The sequence below is a fragment of the Marmota flaviventris genome, chromosome 3 (genome assembly GCF_047511675.1).
Source record: "Marmota flaviventris isolate mMarFla1 chromosome 3, mMarFla1.hap1, whole genome shotgun sequence".
NCBI lineage: Eukaryota > Metazoa > Chordata > Mammalia > Rodentia > Sciuridae > Marmota > Marmota flaviventris.
In genome coordinates, this window is record NC_092500.1 from 81,696,253 (window position 1) to 81,722,903 (window position 26,651).

At 35.8% G+C, this 26,651-nt stretch overlaps 1 protein-coding gene and 1 non-coding gene across 2 annotated transcripts in view; one reads left to right on the forward strand and one right to left on the reverse strand.

The window, feature by feature from the left end:
• Window positions 1-25,263, forward strand: part of Ovch1 (ovochymase 1) — a 58,887-nt gene extending 33,624 nt beyond the window's left edge. The window contains 7 exon segments of the mRNA XM_071609290.1: window positions 11,137-11,209; window positions 11,660-11,855; window positions 14,380-14,534; window positions 19,699-19,855; window positions 20,415-20,516; window positions 24,933-25,086; window positions 25,088-25,263. Of these exon segments, the coding sequence (XP_071465391.1) occupies window positions 11,137-11,209; window positions 11,660-11,855; window positions 14,380-14,534; window positions 19,699-19,855; window positions 20,415-20,516; window positions 24,933-25,086; window positions 25,088-25,142 (892 nt within the window). The 3' untranslated portion in view covers window positions 25,143-25,263.
• Window positions 8,831-8,935, reverse strand: LOC114091756 (U6 spliceosomal RNA). Its single transcript, XR_003582540.1, has one exon. It is a non-coding gene; the product is annotated as a U6 spliceosomal RNA (small nuclear RNA).
• Window positions 25,264-26,651: the final 1,388 nt, after the last annotated feature.

Below are 26,651 nucleotides of genomic sequence, written 5' to 3' on the forward strand. Positions count from 1 at the left end.
TTCAGGGAATTTGTTATTGGTATATATAAATACTACTGATTTCTATACGATGATCTTGTATCCTGCTATTTTACTAAATTGTTTCTAGAAGCCTTTGTATCTTCCAAAAACAAGTAATTTGACTTTTTCCTTTCTTATTTGTATACCTTTTAAAATTATTTTTAATTTATATATGACAGCAGAATGCATTATAATTCATATTACACATATAGAGCACAATTTTTCATATCTCTGGTTGTATACAAAGTATATTCACACCAATTCGTGTCTTCATACATGTACTTCGTATAATAATGTCCATAACATTCCACCATCATTTCTAACCCCAGATCCCCTTCTTTCTCCTCCCACCCCTCTGCCCTATCTAGAGTTTGGCTATTCCTCCCAAGCTCCCCCTCCCTACGCTACTATGAATCAGCCTCCTTATATCAGAGAAAACATTCGGCATTTGGTTTTTTGGGATTGGCTAACTTCACTTAGCATTATCTTCTCCAACTCCATCCATTTACCTGCAAATGCCATGATTTTGTTCTCTTTTATTGCTGAGTAATATTCCATTGTGTATATATGTCACAATTTTTTATCCATTCATATATTGAAGGGTATCTAGGTTGGTTCCACAGTTTAGCTATTGTGAATTGTGCTGCTATAAACATTGATGTGGCTTATATGCTGGTTTTAAGTCCTTTGGGTATAGATCAAGGAGAGGGACAGCTGGGTCAAATGGTAGTTCCTTTCCCAATTTTCCAAAAAAATCTCCATACTGCTTTCCATATTGGTTGCCCCAATTTGCAGTTCCACCAGTAGTGTATGAGTGTACCTTTTTCCCCACATCCTCGCCAACACTTACTGTTGTTTGTATGCATAATAGCTGCCATTCTGACTGGAGTGAGATGAAATCTTAGAGTAGTTTTTATTTGCATTTCTCTAATTACTAGTGATTGATGAACATTTTTTTATGTATTTGTTGATTGATTGTATATCATCTTCTGAGAAGTGTCTCTTCAGGTCCTTGGCCCATTTATTGATTGGGTGGGTTATTTATTTATTTATTTATTTTGGTGGTTAGCTTTTTGAGTTCTTTATATACCCTAGATATTAGTACTCTATCTGATGTGTGAGGGATAAAGATTTCCTTCCAAGATGTAGACTCTCTATTCACCTCACAGATTGTTTCTTTTGCTGAGAAAAAGTTTGAGTCCATCCCATTTATTGATTCTTGATTTTAATTCTTGTGCCACAGGAATCTTATTAAGGAAGTTGGGGCCTAATCCCACATGATGGAGATTAGGGCCTACTTTTTCTTCTAATAGACTCAGGGTCTCAGGTTGTATTCCTAAGTCCTTGATTCATTTTGAGTTGAGGTTTGTACATCATGAGAGATAGGGGTTTAATTTCATTTTGTTGCATATGGACTTCTAGTTTTCCCAGCACCATTTGTTGAAGAGGCTATCTTTCCTCTAATGCATGTTCTTGGCACTTTTGTCTAATATAAGATAATTGTAGTTTTGTGGGTTAGTCTCTGTGTCCTCTATTCTGTACCATTAGTCTACTAGTCTGTTTTGGTGCGAATACCATGCTGTTTTTGTTACTATTGCTCTGTAGTATAGTTTAAGGTCTGGTATAGTGATGCCACCTGCTTCACTCTTCCTGCTAAGGACTGCTTTAGCTATTCTGGGTCTCTTATTTTTCCAGATGATTCATGATTGCTGTTTCTATTTCTATGAGGAATGTCATTGGAATTTTGATCAGAATTGCATTAAATCTGTATATGCTTTTGGTAGTATTGTCATTTTGATAATATTAATTCTGCCTATCCAAGAGCAAGGTAGATTTTTCCATTTTCTAAGATCCTCTTTGATTTCTTTCTTTAGGGTTCTGTAATTTTCATTATATAGATCTTTCACCTCCTTGGTTAAGTTGATTCCCAAGTATTTTTTTTTTTTTTTGAGGCTATTGTAAATGGGGTAGTTTTCCTCATTTCCCTTTCTGAGGATTTGTCATTCATATACAGAAATGCCTTTGTTTTATGGGTGTTGATTTTATATCCTGATACTTTGTGGAATTCATTTACTATTTCTAGGAGTTTTCTGGTGGAACTTTTAGGGTCTTCCAAGTATAAAATCATATGATCAGCAAATAGTGCCAATTTGAGTTCTTGTTTTCCTGTGTGTATCCCTTTAATTTCTTTCATCTGTCTAATTGCTCTGGCCAGTGTTTCAAGAACTATGTTAAATAGAAGTGGTGAAAGAGGGCATGTTCTAGTTTTTAGAGGGAATACCTTCAATTTTTTCCATTTAGAATTATGTTGGCCTGGGGCTTAGCATAGATAGCCTTTATGATGTTGAGATATGTTCCTGTTGTCCCTAATTTTTCTAGTGTTTTGAACATAAGGGGTGCTGTATTTTGTCAAATGCTTTTTTCTGCATCTATTGAGATGATCCTATTATTCTTATCTTTAATTCTCTTGATGTGATGAATTGCATTTATTGATTTCTGTATGTTGAACCAACCTTGCATCCCTGGGATGAATCCCACTTGATCATAGTGCACGATCTTTTTGATGTGTTTTTGTATTTGATTTGCCGGAATTTTATTGAGAATTTTTGTGTCTGTTTTTTAGAGATATTGGTCTGAAGTTTTCTTTTCTTTTTTTTTTTTTTTTGATGTGTTTTTGCCTGGTTTTGGAATTGGGGTGATATTGGCCTCATAGGATGAGTTTGGAAGTGCTGTGTCTTTTTCTATTTCCTGAAATAAATTGAAGAGTATTGGTATTAGTTCTTCTTTAAAGGTCTTGTAGAACTCGTCTCTGTATCCATCTGGTCTTGGGCTTTTCTTGGTTGGTATACTTCTGATGGCATCTTCTATTTCATCGCTTGAAATTGATCTGTTTAAATCGTATCATCCTAATTCAATGTGGGCAAATTATATGACTCTAGAAATCTGTCAATGCCTTTGATATTTTCTATTTTATTGGAGAACAAGTTTTCCAAATTTCTAATTATCTTCTGTTTTTCTGTAGTGTCTGTCATGATATTTCCTTTTTCATCATGTGTGTTAGTAATTTGAGTTTGCTCTCTCCTTCTCTTTGTTAGCATGGCTAAGGGACTGTCAATTTTATTTATTTTTTCAAAGAACCAACTTTTTCTGTCAATTTTTTCAATTGTTTCTTTTGTTTTAATTTCATTGATTTCAGCTCTGATTTTAATTATTTCCTGTCTTCTGCTTTTGGTGTTGATTTGTTATTTTTTTATTTGTTTATTTTTTACAAACATGACAATAGTGGAAAGCATTACACTCATTATTACCCATTTACAGCTCAATTTTTGTAACTCTGTATATAAAGTATGTTCACGCCATTATACATTCTCTCTCTCTCTCTCTCTCTCTCTCTCTCTCTCTCTCTCTCCTCTCTCCTCTATCTTTTGTATTACAATTCTTTTTTTTTAAGCAGAGGAAAAGTTTATTTGGGGGCTCACAGTTTCAGAGATCTCAGTCCATAGACAGTCAGCTCTATTCCTCAGAACTCAAGGTGAAGCAGAACATCATCATGGAAGAGCGTGGTGGAGGAAAGCAGCTCAGGAATCTTTGCATTACAATTCTTTTTTTAATATTTATTTTTTAGTTTTGGTGGACATAACATATTTATTTTATTTTATTTTTATGTGGTGCTGAGGATTGAACCCAGTGCCCCATGCATGCCAGGCAAGCGAGCTACCGCTTGAGCCACATCCCCAGCCCCTACAATTCTTAATACACATATATTCTTCTTTTTCTATGGCCTTGAGATGTAGTGTTAAGTCACTTATTTGTTGACTTTTTTTCTTTTAAGGAATGAGCTCCATGCAATGAACTTTCCTCTTAGAACTGCTTTCATAGTGTCCCAGAGATTTCGATATGTTGTATCTGTGTTCTCATTTACCTCTAAAAATTTTTTTAATCTCCTCCTTGATGTCTTCTGCAAACCATTGTTCATTCAGTAACATATTATTTAGTCTCCAGGTGTTGGATTTTATTTCTTATTTTATTATTGATTCCATTATGATCTGATAGGATGCAGGGTAGTATCTCTACTTTTTTATATTTGTTGAGTTGCTTTGTGGCATAATATATGGTCTATTTTAGAGAAGGATCCATGTGCTGCTGAAAAGAAAGTGTATTCTCTCATTGAAGGATGAAATATTCTATATGTCAGTTAAGTCTAAGTTATTGATTGTATTATTGAGTTCTATAATTTCTTTGTTCAGTTTTTTTTGGAAGATCTATCTAGTGATGAAAGAGGTGTGTTAAAGTCACCCAAAATTATTGTGTTGTGGTCTATTTGACTCTTAAACTTAGAGTTTGTTTGATGAACATAGACACTCCATTGTTTGGGGCATATATATTTATAATTGTTAAGTCTTGTTGGTATATGGTTTCCTTGTGTAGTATATAGTGTCCTTCTTTATCCCTTTTGATTGACTTTAGCTTGAAGTCTACTTTATTTGATATGAGGATGGAAACTACTGCTTGCTTCCACAGTCCATGTGAGTGGTATCATTTTTCCTAACCCTTCACTTTCAGCCTGTGGATGTCTTTTACTATGAGATGAGTCTCTTGGAGGCAGCATATTGTTGGGTCTTTTTTTTGTTTTTAATCCAGTGTGCTAGCCTATGTCTTTTGATTGGTGAGTTTAGGCCATTAACATTCAGGTTTATTATTGAGACATGATTTGTATTTCCAGCCATTTTTGTTTATTTTTGATATTTATCGTGACTTGGTTTCTCCTCTGATTAGATTTTCCTTTAGTGTAATACCTCTCTCTGCTGATTTTCATCAGTTTTTCATTTCCTCTTTGTAGAATATTTTCATTTCCTCTTCGAGGATGTTCTGTAGTGTAGTCTTTCTAGTTGTATATTCTTTTAACTTTTGTTTATCATGGAAGGTTTTTATTTCATCATCAAATCTAAAGCTTAATTTTGCTGGATATAAAATTCTTGGTTGGCATCCATTTTCTTTCAGAGCTTAATATATGTTGTTCCATGATGCTCTCTTGGCTTTGAGGGTCTGGGTTGAAAAATCTGCTGGGATACGAAGTGGTTTACCCCAAATGTGATCTGATTCATCTCTCTTGTGGCTTTTAAGATTCTATCCTTATTCTGTATGCTAGGCATTTTTGTTATAATGTGGCTTGGTGTAGATCTGTTGTAATTTTGTATATTTGTTGTCCTGTAAGCCTCTTGTATTTGTTTTCCAATTTATTCTTCATGCTTGAGAAATTTTCTGATAATATCTAATTGGAGAGATTGTGTATTCCTTTAGTTTGAAATGCTATGCCTTCCTTTATCCCAATAACTCTAGATTTGGTCTTTTGTTGCTATGCCATAATTCTTGGATATTCTGCTCCTGGTTTCTTACTATCTTCACTATGTGATCAACTTTATTTTCCAGATTGTAAACTTTGTCTTCATTATCTGACATTCTTTTTTCCAAATGATATAGTCTGTTGGTTATGCTTTGTATTGAGTTTTTTATTTGGTTTATTGTATCCTTCATTTCAAGGATTTCTGAGTGTTTTTTTTCCAGACACTCTATCTCTTTCTTGAAGTAATCTTTTGCTACCTATATTTGCTCTCTTACCTCTTTGTTGGAGTCATCATTTTTTGCCTGTATTTGCTCATTTAGGTCATTCTTTAATACACAGATCATTTTAATTATGAACCTGGTTTGTTTGGGGCACTTTCCTCCCTTGTTTTTCATGCTGTCTATGTGTCTTCCTTTCTCGCAGTGTGGGTCTAAGATATTACTGTTTCCACCCTATATTCTTATAGTACCCATGCAGATTATCTGTACTTCATCTTGATGTTGGGCTTCTAGACCATGCTGGTGTCCCTCAATGTATGCTACTGCTACTAATAAGGAGGTGTGGCAATAGGCAAGGTAACTTGAGATAGTAGTTGAGGTGCCCCAAGATGGATGCAATGTCTTATAGAGATGGGGTTGAAAGGGTGGGCCTCACATTCTCTTTGGGATGCTTGCTCTGAAATGCAGCTGCTTCTAGGCCCTGTCTGTTGTCAAAAAGCTAGGGGCTACTGTCTGGGGAAGGCTATGGCAATGACTGCAGTGTCCCAAGATGGAAGTGGGTTAGGCTTAGGCTCCCAGATTGGGGTAGGGTGCAAATTGGAAACTACCCTGTACTTTGGTCCTGTAAGTCGGTATGGGTGGATCTGGGCTGGGCCTGACCTCCTGCATTAGTCTGTTGGTCAGAAGGAGTGGTCCTGTGCTGGAGGCTGGGCCCTGATGGGTGTCTGCAGGTGGAGGGTTGGACCGGGGCCTACTGTGAGCCTGGGTCCCATGCTAGCACATCTCTTATTTGTATACTTTTTATCTCTTTCTCTTGTCTAGTTGCTGTGGCTAAAATTCAAGCACTATTTTGAATAGCAGTAGTGAGAGTGGACATCCATATTTTGTTCCTGACTTTAAAGGAAATGTTTTCAGTTTTTCCGCATTCAGTATGATATTGGCTTTGGGTTTGTCATATATAGCCTTTATCATGCTAAAGTAAGTTCTTTCTATCCTTAGTTTCTTCAGTGTTTTTAACACAATTGGATGTTGAGTTTTGTGGAAGGATTTTTCTGCATTAAAATGATCATGTGACTTTTGTTCTTGGTTCTAATTATGTGGGATATTTATTTGCATACATCAAACCATCCTTGCAACTCTGGAATTAAAGCAGCTTGATCATGATGTATAATCTCTGAAATGTGTTGTTGAGTTGAATTTGATAATGTTATTAAGGACTTTTGCATCAGTGTTCCATCAAGGGTGTAGGTTTGTAGTTTTCTTTCTGTTAGGTCCCTAGGCCAAAGTAACTCCATTTTGAAAATCAGCACCTGCCCACCTAGGCATTACCTTCCGGTAAGGCCCACCCAGAAAGAGTCCCTAACAACAGAAACCACAGCAAAGACATCAAGTAACAATCACAGGACCAGACGGGTTATTGTTAAACTACTCCATTATATTTGACTATATAGTTAAGAAGTTTTTCCAGAAACCTGCTGTGCCTTGCAAAAGGGCAGCCTGGCAGATATTCTCTGTCAATAAACCTTTGTTTGAACTCAGAGATGTGTCTCTTTTGGACTTTGTGCCACTTATCGTAATACTTTTCTTGAGGAATCCTTAGCTAGTTTTGGTATTGAAGTGATATTGGCTTCATAGAGTAAATTTGGAAGAGTTCCCTTTTCTATTTCATGGAATAATTTGATTCTAGATTTTCCAATTTATTGGAATGTTTTCAAAATAGTCCCTACTATTCCTCTGTATTTCAGTGATGTCTGTGGTAATATCTCCTTTTTATATGTCCAATTTTATTAATTTGGGTCTTTCCTTTGATAAAGGAGATTGATAGTTTGGCTAAAGGTTTATCTTTTTAAAGAACCAACTCTTCATTGTTCCTTTTTATTTTTTATTTGCTATTTCATTAATTACAGCTTTGATCTTTATTCATTCTTTTACTGGTTTGGGATTGGTTTATTATTTTTCAGCAACTTGAGATGCGTTATTAGGTTATTTATTTGGGATATTTTTGACTTTTTTTTTCATGTGGGCATTCATACCTGTAAATTTTCCTCTTAGAACTGCCTCACTGTGTCAGAGATTCTGGTATGTTGTGTTTCTATTCTTGGGTGAGCAAATTTTTAAATTCTCCCTGATTTCTTTGACATATTCATTCAAAAGTATATTGTTCCATTTCCATGTGTTTACATAGTTTTTTAAATTGTTGTTAATTTTTAATTTCATTCCATTATGATCTTATAAGATGCAAGGAATTATAAATTTTTTCATACTTGCTAAGATTTTCTTCATGATATAAAATATGATCTTTTTTGGAGAAAGTTTCATGAGCAGATGAAAAGTGTGTTCATTCTGTAGATGTCTGTTAAGTCATCTAGGTGATTCAGACAAAATAGTAATCTATTGGTAAGAGAAGTATATTGAAATCACCTAGTATTATTGTATTGGAATTTTTATGAGCTTTTATGTTAAATAGTATTTGTTTTCATGTAGTTAGATGCACAGATATTTAGGAGTATAAATATTAAATACCATTTTATCTTTTTTAATTCTCTTCAGTATGTAGTGACTTTCTTTGTTTCATCTAGTTTTGGCTTGAAGTTTGTTTGTTGGATAAGAGTGTTACTCATGCTTGCTTTTGAGCTTCAGTTGTATGTAATATGATTTTCATCCTTTCACTTTTAGCATATAATATCTTTGCTTCTGAGATGTGTTTCTTATAGGCAACATATAGTTGGGTCTTATTTTTAATCCATTCTGCCTATCTTTTAATTGGAGAACTGAGACCATTTACATTTAGTGTAATTATAGAGAGATATTTATTACTTCTTGAAGTTTTTATCTATTTCTAATGTTTGATCCTAGTTATCACTTGCTTATGGGATTTATTCTTTCCTGAACTCTATTGGTTGTTTTTTATTTTCTTTTACATGTAGGATTCCTTTACGTATACTCTGCAATGCTGACTGAGTAGTTATGCATTCCTTTAGTTTATGCTTATCTTGGAAGGTTTTCATTTTCTCACCAATTTCAAAGGATCTTGTTTGGCAATTATTTTCTTTCAGGGATTGAAGTATGTCACTCCAATCCCTCTTGAACTTCAGGATTTCTGTTGAGAAATGTGCTATTATTCTGATTGGTATTCCCCTGAATCTAACCTGGCACTTCTCTCTCATAGCTTTTAAATTTTTTTCCTTGATATGGATTTTTGGCATTTTAATTATAATGTGTCATGGAGAGATTCTTTTCTGGTCTTGTCTACTTGAGGAACTAAATTAAAAATATGGAACACTTCACAAATTTGCATGTCATCCTTGTGCAGGGGCCATGCTAATCTTCTCTGTCATTCCAATTTTAGTACATGTGCTGCCAAAGACAGCATGAAAATGTCTTTTTAAAGCTAATCTTTGAAATACATGGATTTTTTACATCAAAAGTGTCTTAATATTCTGGTATAGCGAAGTGATAAGTCATACTCATACCCTGCCTCTGTGGAAACTTGTCAACTGATTCCTTCATGGATTTCTCTAACTCATCTTAATCAACTTTATTTGCATCCAGGGTTCTACTCCCCATTGAAGGGGGCATCTAAGTATCCAAATCCAATGAAAAGGGAAGTTTGCCAAAAGAGAGAAGGCAGTTGGAGAGAGAGACAAAATCCAAGAGTGATGTAGACGACAATTTTACTGACAGTTGCCTGGCACCAGGCTAGCTGACATTGTTGAGTAGTACCCCGAAGACATTGAGAACTGATGCAACATTGAACCATTGCCTATGTAGCTTCCCAGCCATTAGCTACTGTTAAAATTAGTTCTCAAACTTGAGCATACACCAAAATCACCTGGAAGATTTTCTGATTAAGTCTTATGTGGAGCCTGAAAATATGTATTTCTAACAATCTCACCAATTATATTATTCCACGCTTTGGGAAAACTCATGTTCTCATCTTGCTAACTCCACATGAGTTTTTTTTTTTTGCCCATGTGGGTCTCTTAATATATTGTAGGGACTAAATTCACTTTGCACTTATGTATTGGAATTTTCTTGTTTTAAAATCAGAAACTCTTTCAACTTCGGCCACTTACTTTCTATGATTCAGTATGGCTCTTTTTTCAATTGACACATGTCCCATTGTTGGGTTGGGGATAAGACCCTAAGGACATAAGAGATGAAACTGGATTACAGAAAAGTGAAAAGAGGATGGAGCAGTTCATCAATTGATACCTTGAGCTATTTATTATCTCATTATTGGAAAAATTTCAGGCTTTGTTGCCTAAGAATGTGTATATTGCTATGATACATGCTTTTTACATGGTATTCTTTACAAAAACTCAAGGATATTTGACTCTGCACATAAAATTTAACTAGAAAATGAGGTCTACATTGTCATCTGTACCATGGTTTTAAAATTATTTTACTGTAAAGTGAATACTATCTCCTATATGGAAAACTACAGGAGTAACTTTAAGAACTAAGTTCTGGAATAGGGATGTAGCTCAATGGTATAGTGTATGCCTCGCATGTGCAAGACCCAGGATTTGATCCTCAGCAAACCCCACTACACCCACAAGAAATAAAAGCAAAATAAGTTTCTTCACTACCAAGTAATAATTTAGAGGGGTGACTTTGAAAATAAAGTTTAATCCTTCCATTAGAGTGCATGATAGATAATAACGATGATAATGGCTTCCATTATGAAAGCATTACCATCTGCAAGTTACTTGCCAAGCACTTTATTGGAGTCAGCTCCCTTAATAAAGGCATCTTGAAATTCATGACTGAGTCAAACTTGTCATGCAGGGAATCAAAATGAGCATGGTTATGACTAGAGAAAAGATGCCTACATATATTAAGAAATATCTCCTTTGAATAAAGTGTGATGAAAGTTGATTTCAATAACTTTACTTTTCCTAAAGACAGTTTTGAAACAATGGAAAAATTAATCTCCAAGCACAAGCAATAATATGTTTCTGGCAATTAAGGGGTTTTTTTCCTCAGATATTTCTTCAGCTGGAGATCTTGATACGGCCAATTAATGGATGTTGTTGAAGATTTTTGTGTGTCTTTTTGAAATCTATCAAAAAAGTGTGCCAACCTCAAGTTTACAGTTAAAATAACTTTCACAAAATAGATGCCCATATCACCAGCACTCAGATAAGATATCAAAATATCACCACCACCTACCAGTCCTCCTATTGCTCCTCTTTATAGTTACTCTCCTAGAAATAATCAGTGCCCTGATTTCTGACACCATAGGGGAGTTTTGCCTATCTTGGAACTGATAATATTGTTGTGAAATTAAAATATTTTAATTTTTTTATTTTTCCTTAAGACTAAAAATAGTCTTTGGTGATATTTAATAAGGGCTCCAGTTTTATGGACAAAAGGAGGAGACAAGATATGCAATACCTCAGGTAGATCAGGAGTAGTGGAGTAGTTTGTGTGGCAGGGAGACCATACTGAGTACCTAGGAAGGGTTGGGTATTACCTGGCTAAAATGAGCAGTACCTGTTGATAGGACTGAATGGGTTTAGACCAAAATACAAAAGTGTGTTTTCACATTAACTTTTGCTCTTTCTCCAGAAAAGGAAATCCACGCTCTTGGACTGTTGTTGCTGGGGACCATGATAGAACCCTAAAGGAATCAACTGAGCAGGTGGGTAGTTATTTTTTAAAGGTCATTCCATCCACCTTCTAAAGGATATCATGTGCCATCAAAAACCTTTAGCTAAAATATGATTATTTATGAATGTTCTAATGCCCCTTTACACTTATAATGTATACCTGTTTTTAAAGGTGCATTTTGAGATGAAATTTTAATTTGAGAATTGGGTGAGGCAGGTCAGGAAGCACAGATCCGGGTTGATTGATTGTGCACAGGTCTGCATAGTTTTGTTTATCCAGGATCATCAATCCTCAGAATGTGGTTCATTGCCTCCCATAAATTATAAACCAAGATTACCCTTTTGGACTTAGTTGAAAATCATTTTCATTGCTGATGTATAGACATGAAGAGATTCAAGATTTGTTTGGGACCATTATGCAAGGAAGTAGCTTGACTCTTTGATTTTCTTATCTTGTAATTGCTTACCTGCCCTTGATACAGGTGAGAAGGGCCAAACACATCATAGTGCATGAAGACTTTGATATAGTAACCTATGACTCTGATATTGCTCTAATACAATTGAGCTCTCCTCTGGAATACAACTCAGTGGTGAGACCAGTATGTCTCCCACATAGCAGGGAACCTCTGTTTTCCTCTGAGATCTGTACTGTGACTGGATGGGGAAGCACTAGTGAAGGTGGGTACTTAACATCTAGCAGCACTATTTATGAGAGTGTAATTTTTAAAAATATGTTATGCAAATATCAAGCAGTATTTGCTTTAGCCTCTCTTCCTTCTGAAAGGAAATAATGTTTTACTTACTTGTAATAGCTCAGTAAGTGATTAGAGAATGAGCAGTCTTAAATTTTTCCTTCTGAGTTATTTAAATAGATTAGATCAGGGGTCAGACCTCTGCAAAGGGCCAGATAATAAGTCTTTTAGGCTCTGCAGGCCATATGGTCTCTGTCAGGACTACTCAATTCTACCAGTGTAAAGTTAAACAGCTGAAGACAATACATGACACATTAGGAATGGCCATGTTCCAACAGCACTTCATTTATGAAATTTAAAACATAGTATGCATATATGATTAAGAGTATTTTTTAGATTTTTTTCCAACCATCTAAAAATGTGAAAAATATTCTTAATTCATGGATTTATATAAAATATGCCCAGGGTCTGTTGGTATATAACCCAGAATTGATCCTTGGTTGTGTATGCTGACCCTTAGGCTAGATTATAAGGTTCTTTAAGCCATAGTAAACACAGAAAGCTCTGAATAGATTGATGTTTGCTTTCTGCTTCTTTTACTATATCAGATCATTTTATTTTCATTCCATTTGTGTCATTTGCAGTAAGAGGAGTTATCTTTGATTCCTAATGGTATTCTTGTTCACAGCTTACTATGTTACCTATAGCCAAATTGCATTTCATAAAATCTTCACAACTATCATAGCAAATTTTATCATTCTCATTTTCCAAATGAGGTTGTGGCCCTATGTTTTAAGTAATTTTGTAAGATCCCATGACTATTAAACATCAAAGCTAGGACTTAAGGTCAGCATGGCTCAGCTTATAATCATTCCTTGAATGGCTTCTCATTATATTTAGAAAAAAATCTAAACACTAGCTTAGTTTGGAAATCTCTGATTTGGTCTCCACTTAACTCTCCAACACCATTTCCTCCTTTTGTCCCCTTGTTTGTTAACCTTCTGATACCATGGCCTTCTTTCTTAAATGCCAAACTTGTCCTGCCTTCTAAAGATCTGCACTTTCTTTCTCTCCACTTGGAACACTCTCTTGCATTCTTTGCAGAGTTGCTCTTCATCATTCCATTCTGAAATGAAATGTCACTCTCCTTCTTGGGCCACACTGCTGCAGCAAGACTACTCTTCCATCCTTCCTTGCTACCTAGTTTTATCATCTCAATGCACTTGAACATTCTTAGCATTATTTTTTGTAATCATTTTCTACATCTCACCCATTAATATCAGAGATACATCCTGGAAGCAGATCTGTTGAATGATCTCACTCTCTCCTCAGGGGCTAGAAGTATACCTGGCATTTACTAAGCTTCAGTGTATATCTGTTGATTGGCTATAAAGCCTTAAATAAACATACCTAACATATTTCAAACTTTAATCAATTCTATGACCACTGGACAAATGAGCCATTGTTTCAGTCTTATAAAATATAATTCATTCTTTGCATCCAAAAGGAGGGAATGAAGTCTTAATTTTGAAATATGGCCAGCCACACTGATGAGAGGATAGTTCCTGAAAAGGAGTATTAGTGCATTCAAAGGGACATAAGATTTACAGTTAGACCTAGGATTGAGTCCTAATTCTGTTCTGTAAAAGCTACATGATCACATTTTCAGAGGTTGGGTTTTACATGTGTGAGATCAGTATGATTAACCTACCTCACAATGTTGTTGTATTATGGAGTTGGAGTTTAATATAAAGTTTTACATAAATGTGAAATTATTTTTGTTTCGCTTCAAAAGATACAGGATATATAGCACTCAACTTTTAAAAATAGCCATAAATCTAGAATAAGTCACATAGAATACACTAACATAGGTTTGCCCAAGTTTGAGAAGAAACTTCTCATTAGTTCACCATTAGTGCCATCTGACATTGAAGATGAGATTGGGCTTTAGCAATAGTAGAGGAAAAGAATATGATTTTGATTTCCCCTAGATAATCATATAAGCATATATGTTCATATACTTATAAGTGTATATTTATATAATATGGTTATATTTATAAATATATTTATGTAAATCATATATAGTACCAATTCACATCTTCCTGAGTTTTTCTTTTTGATTTTTGTTTTCTTTTTTTTTGGTGTTAGGAATTGAACCCAGGGTCCTGCACATGCTGAGCACACACTTTATCACTGAACTATACCCCCAGTTCCTCTGAATTCTTATGCGGCACTATTTGATAAGATAAAACTTAAACTGGAAATAAGCTAGGCAAAAAGTTATTCTCCCAGTGGCCTCCCCTTTACAAAGATGTCACATCGCAAAATGAAGACATGCTGCATGAAACACTTGTATCCTCCCCACCCCCAATATTCTCTATCTGCTCAGGAAAAATAGAAAGGCTACAGTTATGTAGATACAGAGCAAGTCTGAACTTAATATGTCTTTGGCGTCACTTTCTGCTTACTTCATCATCAAGCCTCTCTTTCTGAATCTGTTTCTTCGGTAGACGGTGGCCTAGCCAGTCGCTTACAGCAGATTCAAGTGCCTGTGTTAGAAAGAGCGGTCTGCGAACACGTTTACTATTCTGCTCATCCAGGAGGGATCACAGACAGGATGATCTGTGCTGGCTCTGCTGTATCTGGAAGGAAAGATTTCTGCCAGGTGAGAGCATTCTGACTTTGCACAGGAAGACAGAAAGTTTGGCACCTACTCGGAGTCTCCTTAGGCAGGAGGAAAACTGTTGAAGGCACAAGCATCCAACTTCTTACCACATCCCTTCACAAAGGCCAGGAGGGGTGCAGGAAGATTTGTTACTTAATCCTAACAGCCTGTAATGTCAGTGGTAGAAAGCAGCTGTACAACCAGAATGGCCAGTGGTAGATAGGAGCCCATGAGAAGGGAGGGTATGGCAGGACCACTAACCAGGCCTGAAAGTGGGGGAAATGTGAACGTATACATTTAGGGTTTGGGGAACAGGGTGATGAGTGAATAAGGTTTCAAATTAGTATGTCCTACTTAGAACTTTAAAAGTTTTATTGTTATTAATCTTCTATATACTAAATTTTTTATATATGACAACAGAATGCATTACAATTCTTATTACATTTATAGAGCACAATTTTTCGTATCTCTGGTTGTAAAAATAGTATATTCACACCAATTTGTGTCTTCATACCTGTACTTTGGATAATAATGATCATCATATTCCATCATCATTAATTACCCCAAGCCCCCTCCTTCCCCTCCAACCCTCTAAATTTTTAATTGTAGATTAAAATAATCACTAAGAGGAAAATATGAACCTAATGGTAAAAATGGTTTTCATATTCAGTGAAAAGTCACAAGGCAATAGTCTCTTTTCAGTGAGATTATAGAAGCACCAAGCTATACAGATCTATATATGCATGCCACTGGCAAGTTCAGGATCAGCTAAGAAAAAAGAAGCATATGGATGAATACTTTGAGGAATACCAGCTTCAATATTCATAAAGTCAACTGATAAATGTGACTTTAGATACATCACCTTGAAAGAGTTGCTGATACTCTGCATGCCCACCTTTAAACCCTAGTCTGGATTTGGGGGTAGCCCCAATTGAAGGAAAGTTTGTGTCTGTAGGGCAGGCAGATATTTCTCCAGATTTAACACTCATACTGGTCTGTGGTAAAGAGGGAAGAAAAAATGAATCTCTTCTTCTCTGCTTCTTTATAACCCTCCCCACTACTACCACCAGAAATCAGTCAAAATCATAAAAAAATGAATGTCGCTTCTATGGAGAGAAGCTACTGGGCATTCATCAAGGTGGAAGTCCTTCCATATGAAAATATGGAGAGAAAAGGAAGAACCCCCCACTTAACAGGTACTCTCATGGTGTTCATCACCACTTAAATTCTGTTTGTGTTGGTTATCTTAATTCTCAATACCCAGAAGCAGATCCTAAGATGAGTATTCAAGTGTAATGGTTTATTTCAGGAAGTGTAGACATCGCAGAGAGGAAAGTGAGGAGAAGGTACAAGGAAGGGAAGCAGCCAATCAAGGATGAGCACTTACACCAGCTAACGCAGGGAGGGACTAAGCCTTATCCTGCAGGGAAACTGTGCAGTGATGTAGACCATACGTGGTATATTCTCATCTGAGGGGTGAGGAAACTGGGGAATTTACATACTACTTCCCCAAAGTCACAGTTTTAGGACTGCCTGGAAGGAGGCTGTTAATTCCTCATAATTTCCCATACTTCTGGGTGGCCTGAGCGTTGAGGGTGGAGAGTGGGAAAGAGCCTACGGCACAAAGCCAGGACTTGTGTGGGGAGATCTGAGGAACCTGGGAAGGGTACTCCCACTATAGCACATTACTGTTCACCTTAAACAATCAGATAGAAAAGAGCTCTAAATTATTGTGTTCATTCTTCTCCTTGGTATATTGAGATATTTAGGAATGGTTTTTCTGTTTGAATCAAGGAAATCCCAAATGGCTTTATTGTCTGTCATATGTGACAGCATCTAACATTAAGAGACATGTTTATTTTGTGTCAAGAAAGCAAAAAAAAAAAAAAAAAATGAAACAGGTTTAAAGTGGTCCATGTCACAGGTGACCCAAATATCATCATGTCATTTGGCACCTATTATTTAAGCTTCATTCGACTGTCACTTAGTCTGCAGCATGACCAAATTCACTGCCAACATGAAGGAAGAAAAATAGGAGTTGAGATTCTATTAAATATAGCCAGCTATCTTTATAGTAGACACTTGGCTACTGAAGGGTGACTTTAGAAACTCGCTTTGATCAAATGGACTCTAATATTTCTATCATGAAACTGATTTTTACCCTCCTGTGTATGCTCAGAAGTAATGATTCTACTAATGTAATTTCTCATTTAGGAAGGTAAAACTAACAATGTCAGAACATAGAGACTTGGGGCTTTCAGATATGCAATGCAGAATCCTATTCTTTGCTCACTGGGTTTCAAAATTTTTATTTCAAGTTGTTTTGACCTATAAAGCAATAGATGTGCATCTTCACAAAGTGATACGTGACCTGCTCCTGTTTTCTAAGTTTGTTTCATATTTTTCCTTGATAACAGTTTAAGCCACACTGATTATCTTCTAACCTCCCAAATTCCCAAGTCTTAGTTATCTCAGGGCCTTAATCTAGACTTATCTTCTGCATAAAATGCTATTTATTCCTCTGGTCTTTCTTTCTTTCTTTTTTAATCAGAGATTGAACTCAGAAGGGCTTAACCACTGAGCCACATTTAGAGACAGGGTCTTGCTAAGTTGCTAAGGGCCTCACTAAATTGCTGAGGCTGGCTTTGAACTTGTGATCAAAGTTGCCTCAGCCTCCCAAGTCACAGGAATTATAGGTATGGTCCACCGTGCCCACCTCCTCCATGTTTTCAAATTTTGTTCCTTCCTGAATGTATGCATATACATACATGTACATGTAAGGATACATATATACCTACCTTTATTCTCTACCATTCACTCTGAATATTTCCTTTATAACTGCTATTGCCATCTTATTTGTTCATATTCTGTCTTGCTCAGTATGCCTGGTTCACTGTAGGCACTGAATAATTTTTAAATAAAAAGTATCACTTGTTTATGGAATGTGCTAGGCCTTATGATAGATACTATCAATGAAAGATAAATTAGGTAAGTTCCCTATATCATGGAATGTATGTAGCTGCCTGAAAAATTAAAAGTGTTAGTGGTGAAGAATGAATGATTAAAAACAACACCTAACTGGACACATCAGACAATTTTGAAACTGGAAAGATGTCATAAGTATAATTTTACTTTATGAAAAAAATTAAGCCCTAAGAAAATGTTAATTGTTCTGCATTAAACTAGGGGCTCTCCTTATTTCTAATTTAGGGAAGTTTCCTTCTGGGAAGTTTTTCACATAAAATAAACAGATCTCAAATATGTACCTTCAGCTCAAATTCAATTAAATGCAAGATTCAGTTTGGCACTAAATATATTTGGTCCAGTCCCTTTTCTGAAAAATGACTGACTAAAAATATGAAAAAAATGTGTTAAAATAAAAATCTTGTGTTTTAAGGCTTGTTTTTGATGCATCTAATAGAACTTCATCATAAGAAAACATTTATTATGAGACAGGCACTATACATGAATAATGCTTAATGCCTACCCTCACTGGAGCACATGATGTAAACAGAAGTCCTCATAAACAAGTACCTGTGTTGGGCACTGCTATTGTCACACTGAACCAGAAAAGACATGTATGTTGGTGCTAATTAATAGATGAATATGTGTGATATACATACTTGGTGCCATTAATAATACCACTGTTTCTTCCAAATCTTCATTTTTGCTTATTTAATTTAAACAAAACAAATATTTGGGGAAGATTGACTCTTCCATCTGAGTTTTTGATGCAGATTTCTCTTTTGAGATGTGTTCACTCTAATCCTAAGACCAAAGTAGCAATATGTAACAGTAAATAAGAAAAAAAGTTAAATTTTCTTGTGTCTCCTTGATTATAAAACTAGACACTAGAGCTATCTAAGATATCTCCATTAATGAGTATTTATCAACATGGTAGAAAAGAAGGAGCATTGGGCTCTGACAGGTGACGTGGGCTCAGATTCTATTGCCGCCACTACCTATGTGTGTGAATCGGCATAGATCTCTTATTCCTGTAAGTAGGTTTTCACATCTGATATCCTAGTAAGTTTAATTAGTTCAGACCTTAGGATGTCTGAAATTGCATGAATTGAGAATTTGGAGGTAAACCAAAATAAAATTATGATACTGGAATTAGTATGAATGCATATTTTTAATTTTTTTTAGTTGTAAATGAACACAATACCTTTATTTTTATGTGTTGCTGAGGATTGAACACAGTACCTCACACAAGCCAAGTGCTGTATCACTGAGCCACAACCCCAGCCTCAAGAATAACCTTAATAAGTACTAGACAGTCTTTTCACTTTATTCTTTACCTCATCACCAACATCTTCTAGTCTATTTGCATATGTCATAATTATTTTTGATTCATCTGAACAGACTGTATGAATAGAGACCAGTGATAGGGAAACACTACTTACGTAGGTTGCCACCCAATGATCCTAATCCAATTGCCTTAAAGGTACATACATTGGATAGGTTTGAACCACTGTAAAGTTTGCTGATTAAATTTTGATTTTATAAAGATATAGCTTGAAGTCTTGAATATTGTGGTTTTACTAACTGGTGATGTCATTTATAGAAGGCCCTGCTGAGGGGACTGGGAAGATTTAGAAATTGTGTTTTCTAACTTTTTGAACTAGGCTTTGTCTTGACCCTGGAATCAAATGATTTTTTAAAAATTTTCAGTTTCTCATTCTTTGGGTTGTACATGATGTAGAATTACATTGATGTGTAATCATATATGCACATAGAGAGTAATGCCTGATTCATTCTACTACCTTTCCTATTCCCATTCACCTTTGTCTAATCCCAAGTACTTCTATTCTTCCCTAACCCATGCTTATGTGAACTAACATCCACATATCACAGAAAACATTTGGCTTTTGGTTTTTAGGGATTGGCTTATTTCACTTAGCATGATATTCTCCAGTTTCATCCATTTGCCAATAAATGCCATAATTTTATCCTTGATTGTTGAGTAATATTAATATTCCATTGATTTTTTTATCTGTTCCCTTTTAAAATGGGAAAAATGCAAATATACAATTAAGGCATAAAAATTGAAAAGGAGCAAGTCATTTTAAAAAATCAAATACATTGGTCATTCCTGTTCTAAAATGTGAAAGCAGGAACTTCAGAATAAAGTGGTTTTCTGGAACATTTTTTCTTATTTCAGGGAGACTCTGGTGGGCCATTAGTATGTAGACATGAAAATAGTCCCTTTGTCCTCTATGGCATCGTCAGTTGGGGAGCTGGCTGCATCCAACCATGGAAGCCAGGTGTATTTGCCAGGGTAAGGGTCTTCTTGGACTGGATCCAATCCAAAATCAAGGGTAAGATTTTTATGTAATTTTTAATTTATATATGACATTAGAATGCATTACAATTCTTATTATATAGAAAGAGCACAATTTTTTATATCTCTGGTTGTATACATAGTATATTCACACCAATTTGTGTCTTCGTACATGTACTTTGGATAGTAATAATCATCACATTTCATCATCATTAATTACCCTATGCCCTCTCCCTTCCCCTCCAACCCCTCTTATATATTATAAAACAATGCTTCTTTCTTATAAGTACTGTGTGCTAACCCATTGTGCCACTGGAGTTCTAGCCTCTTCTTTAGGGTAGGTTTAGGATTGTCAAGTATGGTATAAATGAGTATTAGAGAAAAGAATCATATTTCATTTAGTTTCTAAACATATTAAAATGCAAGATTCTTTAAGAATAACTTCCCCCTTTGTCAAAATTGAGTAAAACTGACTTTTCCTAAGGCTGCTTTAATTCTAGATTTGCATTTTCTTTTTATAGTAGCTGCTTTGGGACTGAGTACATTTTTTCCTCAGGCTTTCATCTTTATTTTTAATGTATTATCCCCAAATACAGGTATTACTTCACTTCAAACAAAAAATAAAAGCAAAACCTTAAGAAAACAATTGCCAACATCCACACTTCCAACAGACAGTGCCTCTGGGCCAGGTAATATGTGTATACATTATCTCATTAATACATCCAGAAAGAATTGAGCAAAAAGCATTATAAACCTGGATTCACTAATTTTTCTTTGGAATGCCACAAACTCTGTAGTTTCTTTCTAGTTGGTAGGAGCCACATTGTTTGGGGATGTTTTCCATCCCACATTATAGTGGTTGCAGGTGATAAATCTTGTAGTTGTGAATAAGTGCTTGAATTTGGGGGAATTGCATAGGATTATTTTAAACTCTGAGACATTTACTCCTACCGTTTAAAGGTCCTTAGACTTCCAGATATCTTTCTTGGTAAACACTGTGTATAAGATTAACAAAATTGGCATCAGAATCTCTCTTGGGCTGGATATATGGCTCATTGGTAGAGTACTTGCCTACTGTGTGTGAGGCCCTGGGTTTGATCTGAGCACTGCAAATAAAAATGATGATAATGATGGTGATGATGATGATGATAATAATACTCTTAATTCTCCTACAATTGCCAGTGTATGTTTGCTACTAGGATTTTTTATTTTAATCAAAAGTTAAGAGTAATCAGAGAATTAGAAGTCTGTAACAGACTTGCATGAAAGTTCTGGGACACTATAGTCTTTTTCACCACTTCTGCCCGACCTCCACATGCACTCCTCCCAAGATGACAACTAGTAGGAGTTGGAAGAAAGTTGAAGAGGATGCAAGACAGAGAAGGTAGAATTGTTAGAGTGCTGCCTTGAGTAGAAGAAAGGGGCTGGGACTTACTTCTTAAAAGGAAGGGTAGTATTGGATAGAAGCAAAGTTCATACAGAGTTGTTGGATAAAAGGCCGGATATTTAAGGCAGTGATGCAGGTGTGCTGGTGTATGGGTGCTTGCAGAAATTCTTTTCTGATTGCTTCTATTTTCTCAGCAGATGATAGAAGGATGTATGTAAGAGGGTTTGATTTAATTTTAAGAGAAAACAGCAAGTATGAAATTTTTCTTTAGAAAAATGATAGTGTTTGGGCTAGAAAGGCGTGCGTGGTAGGGTTGCTGAGCAGCCTGACCTTCCCCAAGGTGAATGATCATGAATTTAGGGAGAGACTTCCCAGTTAGTCTGGATGTATGTTTTCCTCTGAAGACACAGAGGTAGACTCAGAGTGGGTGGATATTATATCATAATGAAGCTTCCCCAAGTATATGAGAATGTAAAGTGTGTGAAGAAGTGATTAAAATGATCATTGAAATTTTTAAAAAGTATTTTTAGTTGTAGACGGACACAATATCTTTATTTATTTTTATGTGGCGCTGAGGATCGAACCCAGTGCCTCACATGTACTAGGCAAATGCTCTATCACTGAGCCACAACCTCAGCTCTGAAATTTAAGATAGGTAAAGAATGAAATATGAATGAGAGATGGGTTTTGGATAAACGAGAGATGAGTTTTGGATAAACAAGAGATAAATTACAAATCTCAAAGGTAGAGTGTTGGGGGGGGGGAGCTGAAAAGATGGAAGATTTTGGTTCAAGAGAGTGATACTTTTTTAAAACTTATTTTTTGACCCAAAATGTTAAGATTTTATTTACAATGCATGTTTGTTGTACAGAAAGTAAAAATGCTGTTATAATTTTGGTATAACTGGTAGCCACGGATGGTTGACTTGTCAATCACAGCTATCCATGCTACAGCAAGTCTTACCCCCCAAAAAACCGTAACAATGCTTACAATTTTGTTGGGGCAAAGTCCTTAAGCTTGGTGGATTACCAAGAGGCACTAAAAGGAGGAAGGCAGAATGTCACAGGAACTTCTTTGGCTCTTTGGATGGGTGGGTGTCCAGGGGTTTGTATCACAGCTACCATTTTTTAAAACATCTATCAAATCCATATGCAGTCCAATCTATACTGAACAGTTCTGGTTTTGCAGTTTATCTGGGGTCTTAATCATCTTCTCCTTCATCATCTGTTTCTCTTTCTCTTTTCACCTTTCTCACTTTCTTCCTCTTCATCCTCATCTTCATCTTTATCTACTGCTCCCTCATGCCTAAATTCTTCCTCCCCACTGACTTCATCTTTATTATCTTTCCCTTCTACATTTTCATCTTCATCAAGCTCTTCCTCCTCATCCTTCTCATTTTCCTCGTTTTCATCCTCCTTGTCTTCATCCACACCATCCACCTCCGCATCTAAGTGGGGTTCTTCTCTGTCATCTTTGTTATAGCCTTCCAGGGAGGTCAACAGGGGCAAGAACCTGAACACACTTGTGGAAGGCTTGGAGTTATTGCTATTGACCAAGTCTCTAGAGGCTGACCATTGGGATGAATGGCCAACGCCAGGTGGAAAATGAGCTCATTGTAGGAAAATTGAGGAATTGGGAAGCTTCACTGCTGGAACCATTGTCTACATAACTATTGAAATCACCAAGAAGTATGACAAAAGTAATGTTGGAGCAAATAACCACTAAATAGTCTAGGAATGAGGAGGAGTGACCCAGGAGCATTTGTCTGGCAATATAGGAGTCAAAGAATGAATGCTTGGAGTGACGCTGATTTGAATTAAAAGTAAATCTAGAATGAAGGCTGAGATGAAGAGAAGACATGGGTCCAAAGTCCTGAAATCTTCAGTTTCAATGATCTGAGTTAAATGAATGATGTCAATGACTACCTAAGTTAATACCTAGAAAATACTTAGAAAGGTGGGGAGGGGGATCTGACTCAAGATAAAGGTCATTAAGTTGTGGTGATGGTTGGCCACAACACCAATGTATTCTTTGAGTTCCATTCAGGCTATTAAAAAATGAATGTTAAAGTAAAGAAGGGGGCTAGGGTTGTGACTCAGTGGTAGAGTGCTTGCCTAGCACACGTGAGGCACTGGGTTCAATACTAAGCACCACATAAAAATGAAATAAAGATTGTGTGCCCACCTACAACTAAAAAATAAATATTAAAAAATGTAAAAAGATATTTCTATGTATGCACAGAAATGCTTATGCATGCCTAGAACTTTGAATTTTTTATGATAGGGTGTTTGTTTGTTTTCTATGACTATTTTATGAGATAAATGTTAGGATTATGCCATGTTAACCTTCAACCACTACTACCACTTGCTTTTTATACTAGGGAATTAGCAAATTATAGCAATGGTTTTGAGATTGTTATTCTTATTTATAAAAAAGCAGTGACTGGCTGGGAACTCATGACTCTATGTGATTTTTGTACTAACTCACCTTTCTAGGCAGATTTGTCATAGAGGGTCCAGAGAGAGAGAAAAAAAAAATATTGGACAGACCTATTGGATCCAGATTCTGAAACACCGTGAAAGCTGCACTACTTCAGTTGTTTTGCATAGGGAAGGAACTTAATTATTTTGTTTTACTCACCATGCTCAAATTAGAGAGCCTGGTGGAGAAAGAATACAGACAGAGAGATCATTTAGTTTGCTCTTAAAATAGACCTGGAAAATATCTGTTTAATATTTAACAAATAAAAATAATTTACCAAGAAATAACAGGACTAAGCAATGGACTAGAATTCTTAATTTTTTTGCAGGGGAGTATTGGGGATTAAACCCAGGAGGGTCTCAACCACTAAGCCACATCCCCAGCCCTTTTTTGTATATTATTTAGAGATAGGGTCTCACAGTTGCCTAGGGCCTCGCTAAGTTGCAGAGGCTGGCTTTGAACTTGCTATCCTCCTGCCTCAGCCTCCTGAGCCACTGGAATTACAGGCGTGCGCCACCTATCTTGGCTAGAACCCTGAATTCTTGCAGCACTTCATTATCCTTAGGCCACTTATCATATTTAATGTTTATAAAAGTATTTTTATGAATATGCTTCCTTTTACTAGATTAATTTCTGTAGGGCAGAACTTATGAGATAGTGTATGTATTCACTAATCCACATATTAGAATATAAATATATATAGGATATTTCATTTTGTAATTGCTTAGAAAATTTTGTCTGAGGAATAAACATAGGGAAAGAAGGAATAGTCAAGGATGAAGCCTAAATGGGACTATTAGGAGGAAAAGCTGATTGCAAAATCAGTGAACCAGAGCGCTATTGGCACCAAAACTGCAGCAGGTACTCACAGGTCTAAATGTGCCCTTGGACTTAGCAAGTTCTAGAGTGAGAGACCTCCCTTATTTCAGCAAGTTCTCTTTTGCTTGACCTCAGTCACTAGTTCTATGAATGTAATCACTTGCCCCCAAAATACGAATAATTTTCTGAGAAATCTTTTAAAAATTCAGTTAAAATTAATTTAAAATCCACAATTACATTTCAAGAAAATAGAACAAACTTAATGGAATGATCATTTTCTTTACAAGTTCTTGTCAACATGTAACTGATGGGAATAAAGTTTTAATTTTCTTCTTGCAAGCCTGGGTCTTTCAAGTTTGTGGTAGAACCTTGTTTCTCTTTCCCTCGTCTTTGTTGGTCCCTAACGTCCATATGTTCTGAATTGCAGCTTCTGAAGTGAAGCTAGAAGAGCTCAGAGCCTTTTTTTCAACTCCAAGATATCCACTGCATTATAGACGAAATCTGGAAAGTCCCTAGGTGCTCAGAGTGGCACCAAAGAGTATGATAAAGTTTCCTGTTGTGTGTCTATCATTCCTTGGATCTCATATGTAGAGATTTGATTCTGATTATTTATGAAACCAAGTTGAGAGAAAGATAGCAAGTAATCCTTCCTGGCATTCAAACTCTGTACAAGAAGCTTTTTCTGTGTAGGCAGCTTATGATCAAGAGTGAGTTTTGACTTGGGGAATAATACCACATCTACATTAATTCATGTAAAATAGGAGTACTTTTTTTCTTCTAAATACCCTTATTTTTTTTTCCAAAATGTGAATTTACAAAGAGGACGGGGAGAGATACAGATGCCAAACTTCTTCAACACACCAGGACCCTGCCAGAAGAGAATATATAGTGGAAGAGAAGTTCAAAAGACGTTTAAAAGAAAAAAAGGAGATTCAAGGGTAGGAGAGATGAATGAATGAAAACATTAAAGCAAATGATGTTAAATATTTTTTAAATAGAAGGATTAAAAACATTGGCTAATAATATCTCATTTTTCATTTTATGTAGTGACAAATTTTTGTGTTTCAATAAAGCAAACATTCCTCCTCCTGTATATATGGATGTTGTGAAAACTTTTTGGCTTTCAGTTAGGAGAGAAGTAGGAAGGCAGTTAAAATAATTTGGTTAATGTAGGAACATAGAATAAGTTTTCATTTATCGAAGAAAACTAGAAGACTTTTTGCTTCTCTTAATTCTTGACTTGGAGTGCTGTCTTCTTAATAAGATCTACCTTGACAGATGTAAATGGTACCATCCCTGCCTCCATAATTATTGGTCCCCTTATCTTAGCACTTACTGTCCTCTGATACATCATGATTGTTTCTCATGGTTGTGGTTTGTCTGTCTTGCCTAGTGAATGCAAGCTTCATGAGTGCTAGAACTTCTGTCTCTTCACTTCCAGAAGCCTCAGTTCATAGATCAATGCCTAAAACACAGAAAGCACTAATTATTCAGTGAAGGAATAGTCACTCTTCAAAGAATCCTTTCTAATTCAAAGTAGCATCATCCATTCCTTCCCATAGTCATTGTTTGTTATGCTGATTACATCATCTGTGGCCTTGGTCTGTCTCTGAAATAATTTATCTGAGTAAAGTGAAAAATTTGTGAAAGTAATACTTTTCTCTTGATCTCTTTTGTATACCTCGAAGTGAATATAGTGCCTAAGGACTTAGGAACATTTTTTTTGTATGACTTTTTTTTTTTTTTGCCAGGTTTCCTTTTCTGTGCATTGTTTTTTGCTGAATTGCTCTTCAGAATGATGAACAGGTTCACTGTTATTAGCAGTGCATGGGATTCATTTCAACATGCATAGAACCTCATTATGCCAATTTAAAGGCAGTTTTATTTTTTAATTAATATGGATAAAGTTTTCTAAATGTTGGTTAGCTATTATAATTTTTATGAATTTCCATTACTCTTTGTCCATTTTTAAAATTTGAATATTGTTTATAAAGTTTTACAGGAACTTCAGATACAGAAGTAATTTTCCTTTGTCATAAATTGCCACAGTCTGGCTGGGCACAAATCACAAGCCACTGAAGCAGGAACAAACTTTATTTCTGAACTCCACCAGCACACTCCACACACGCTCCCCGGGAACTATCCC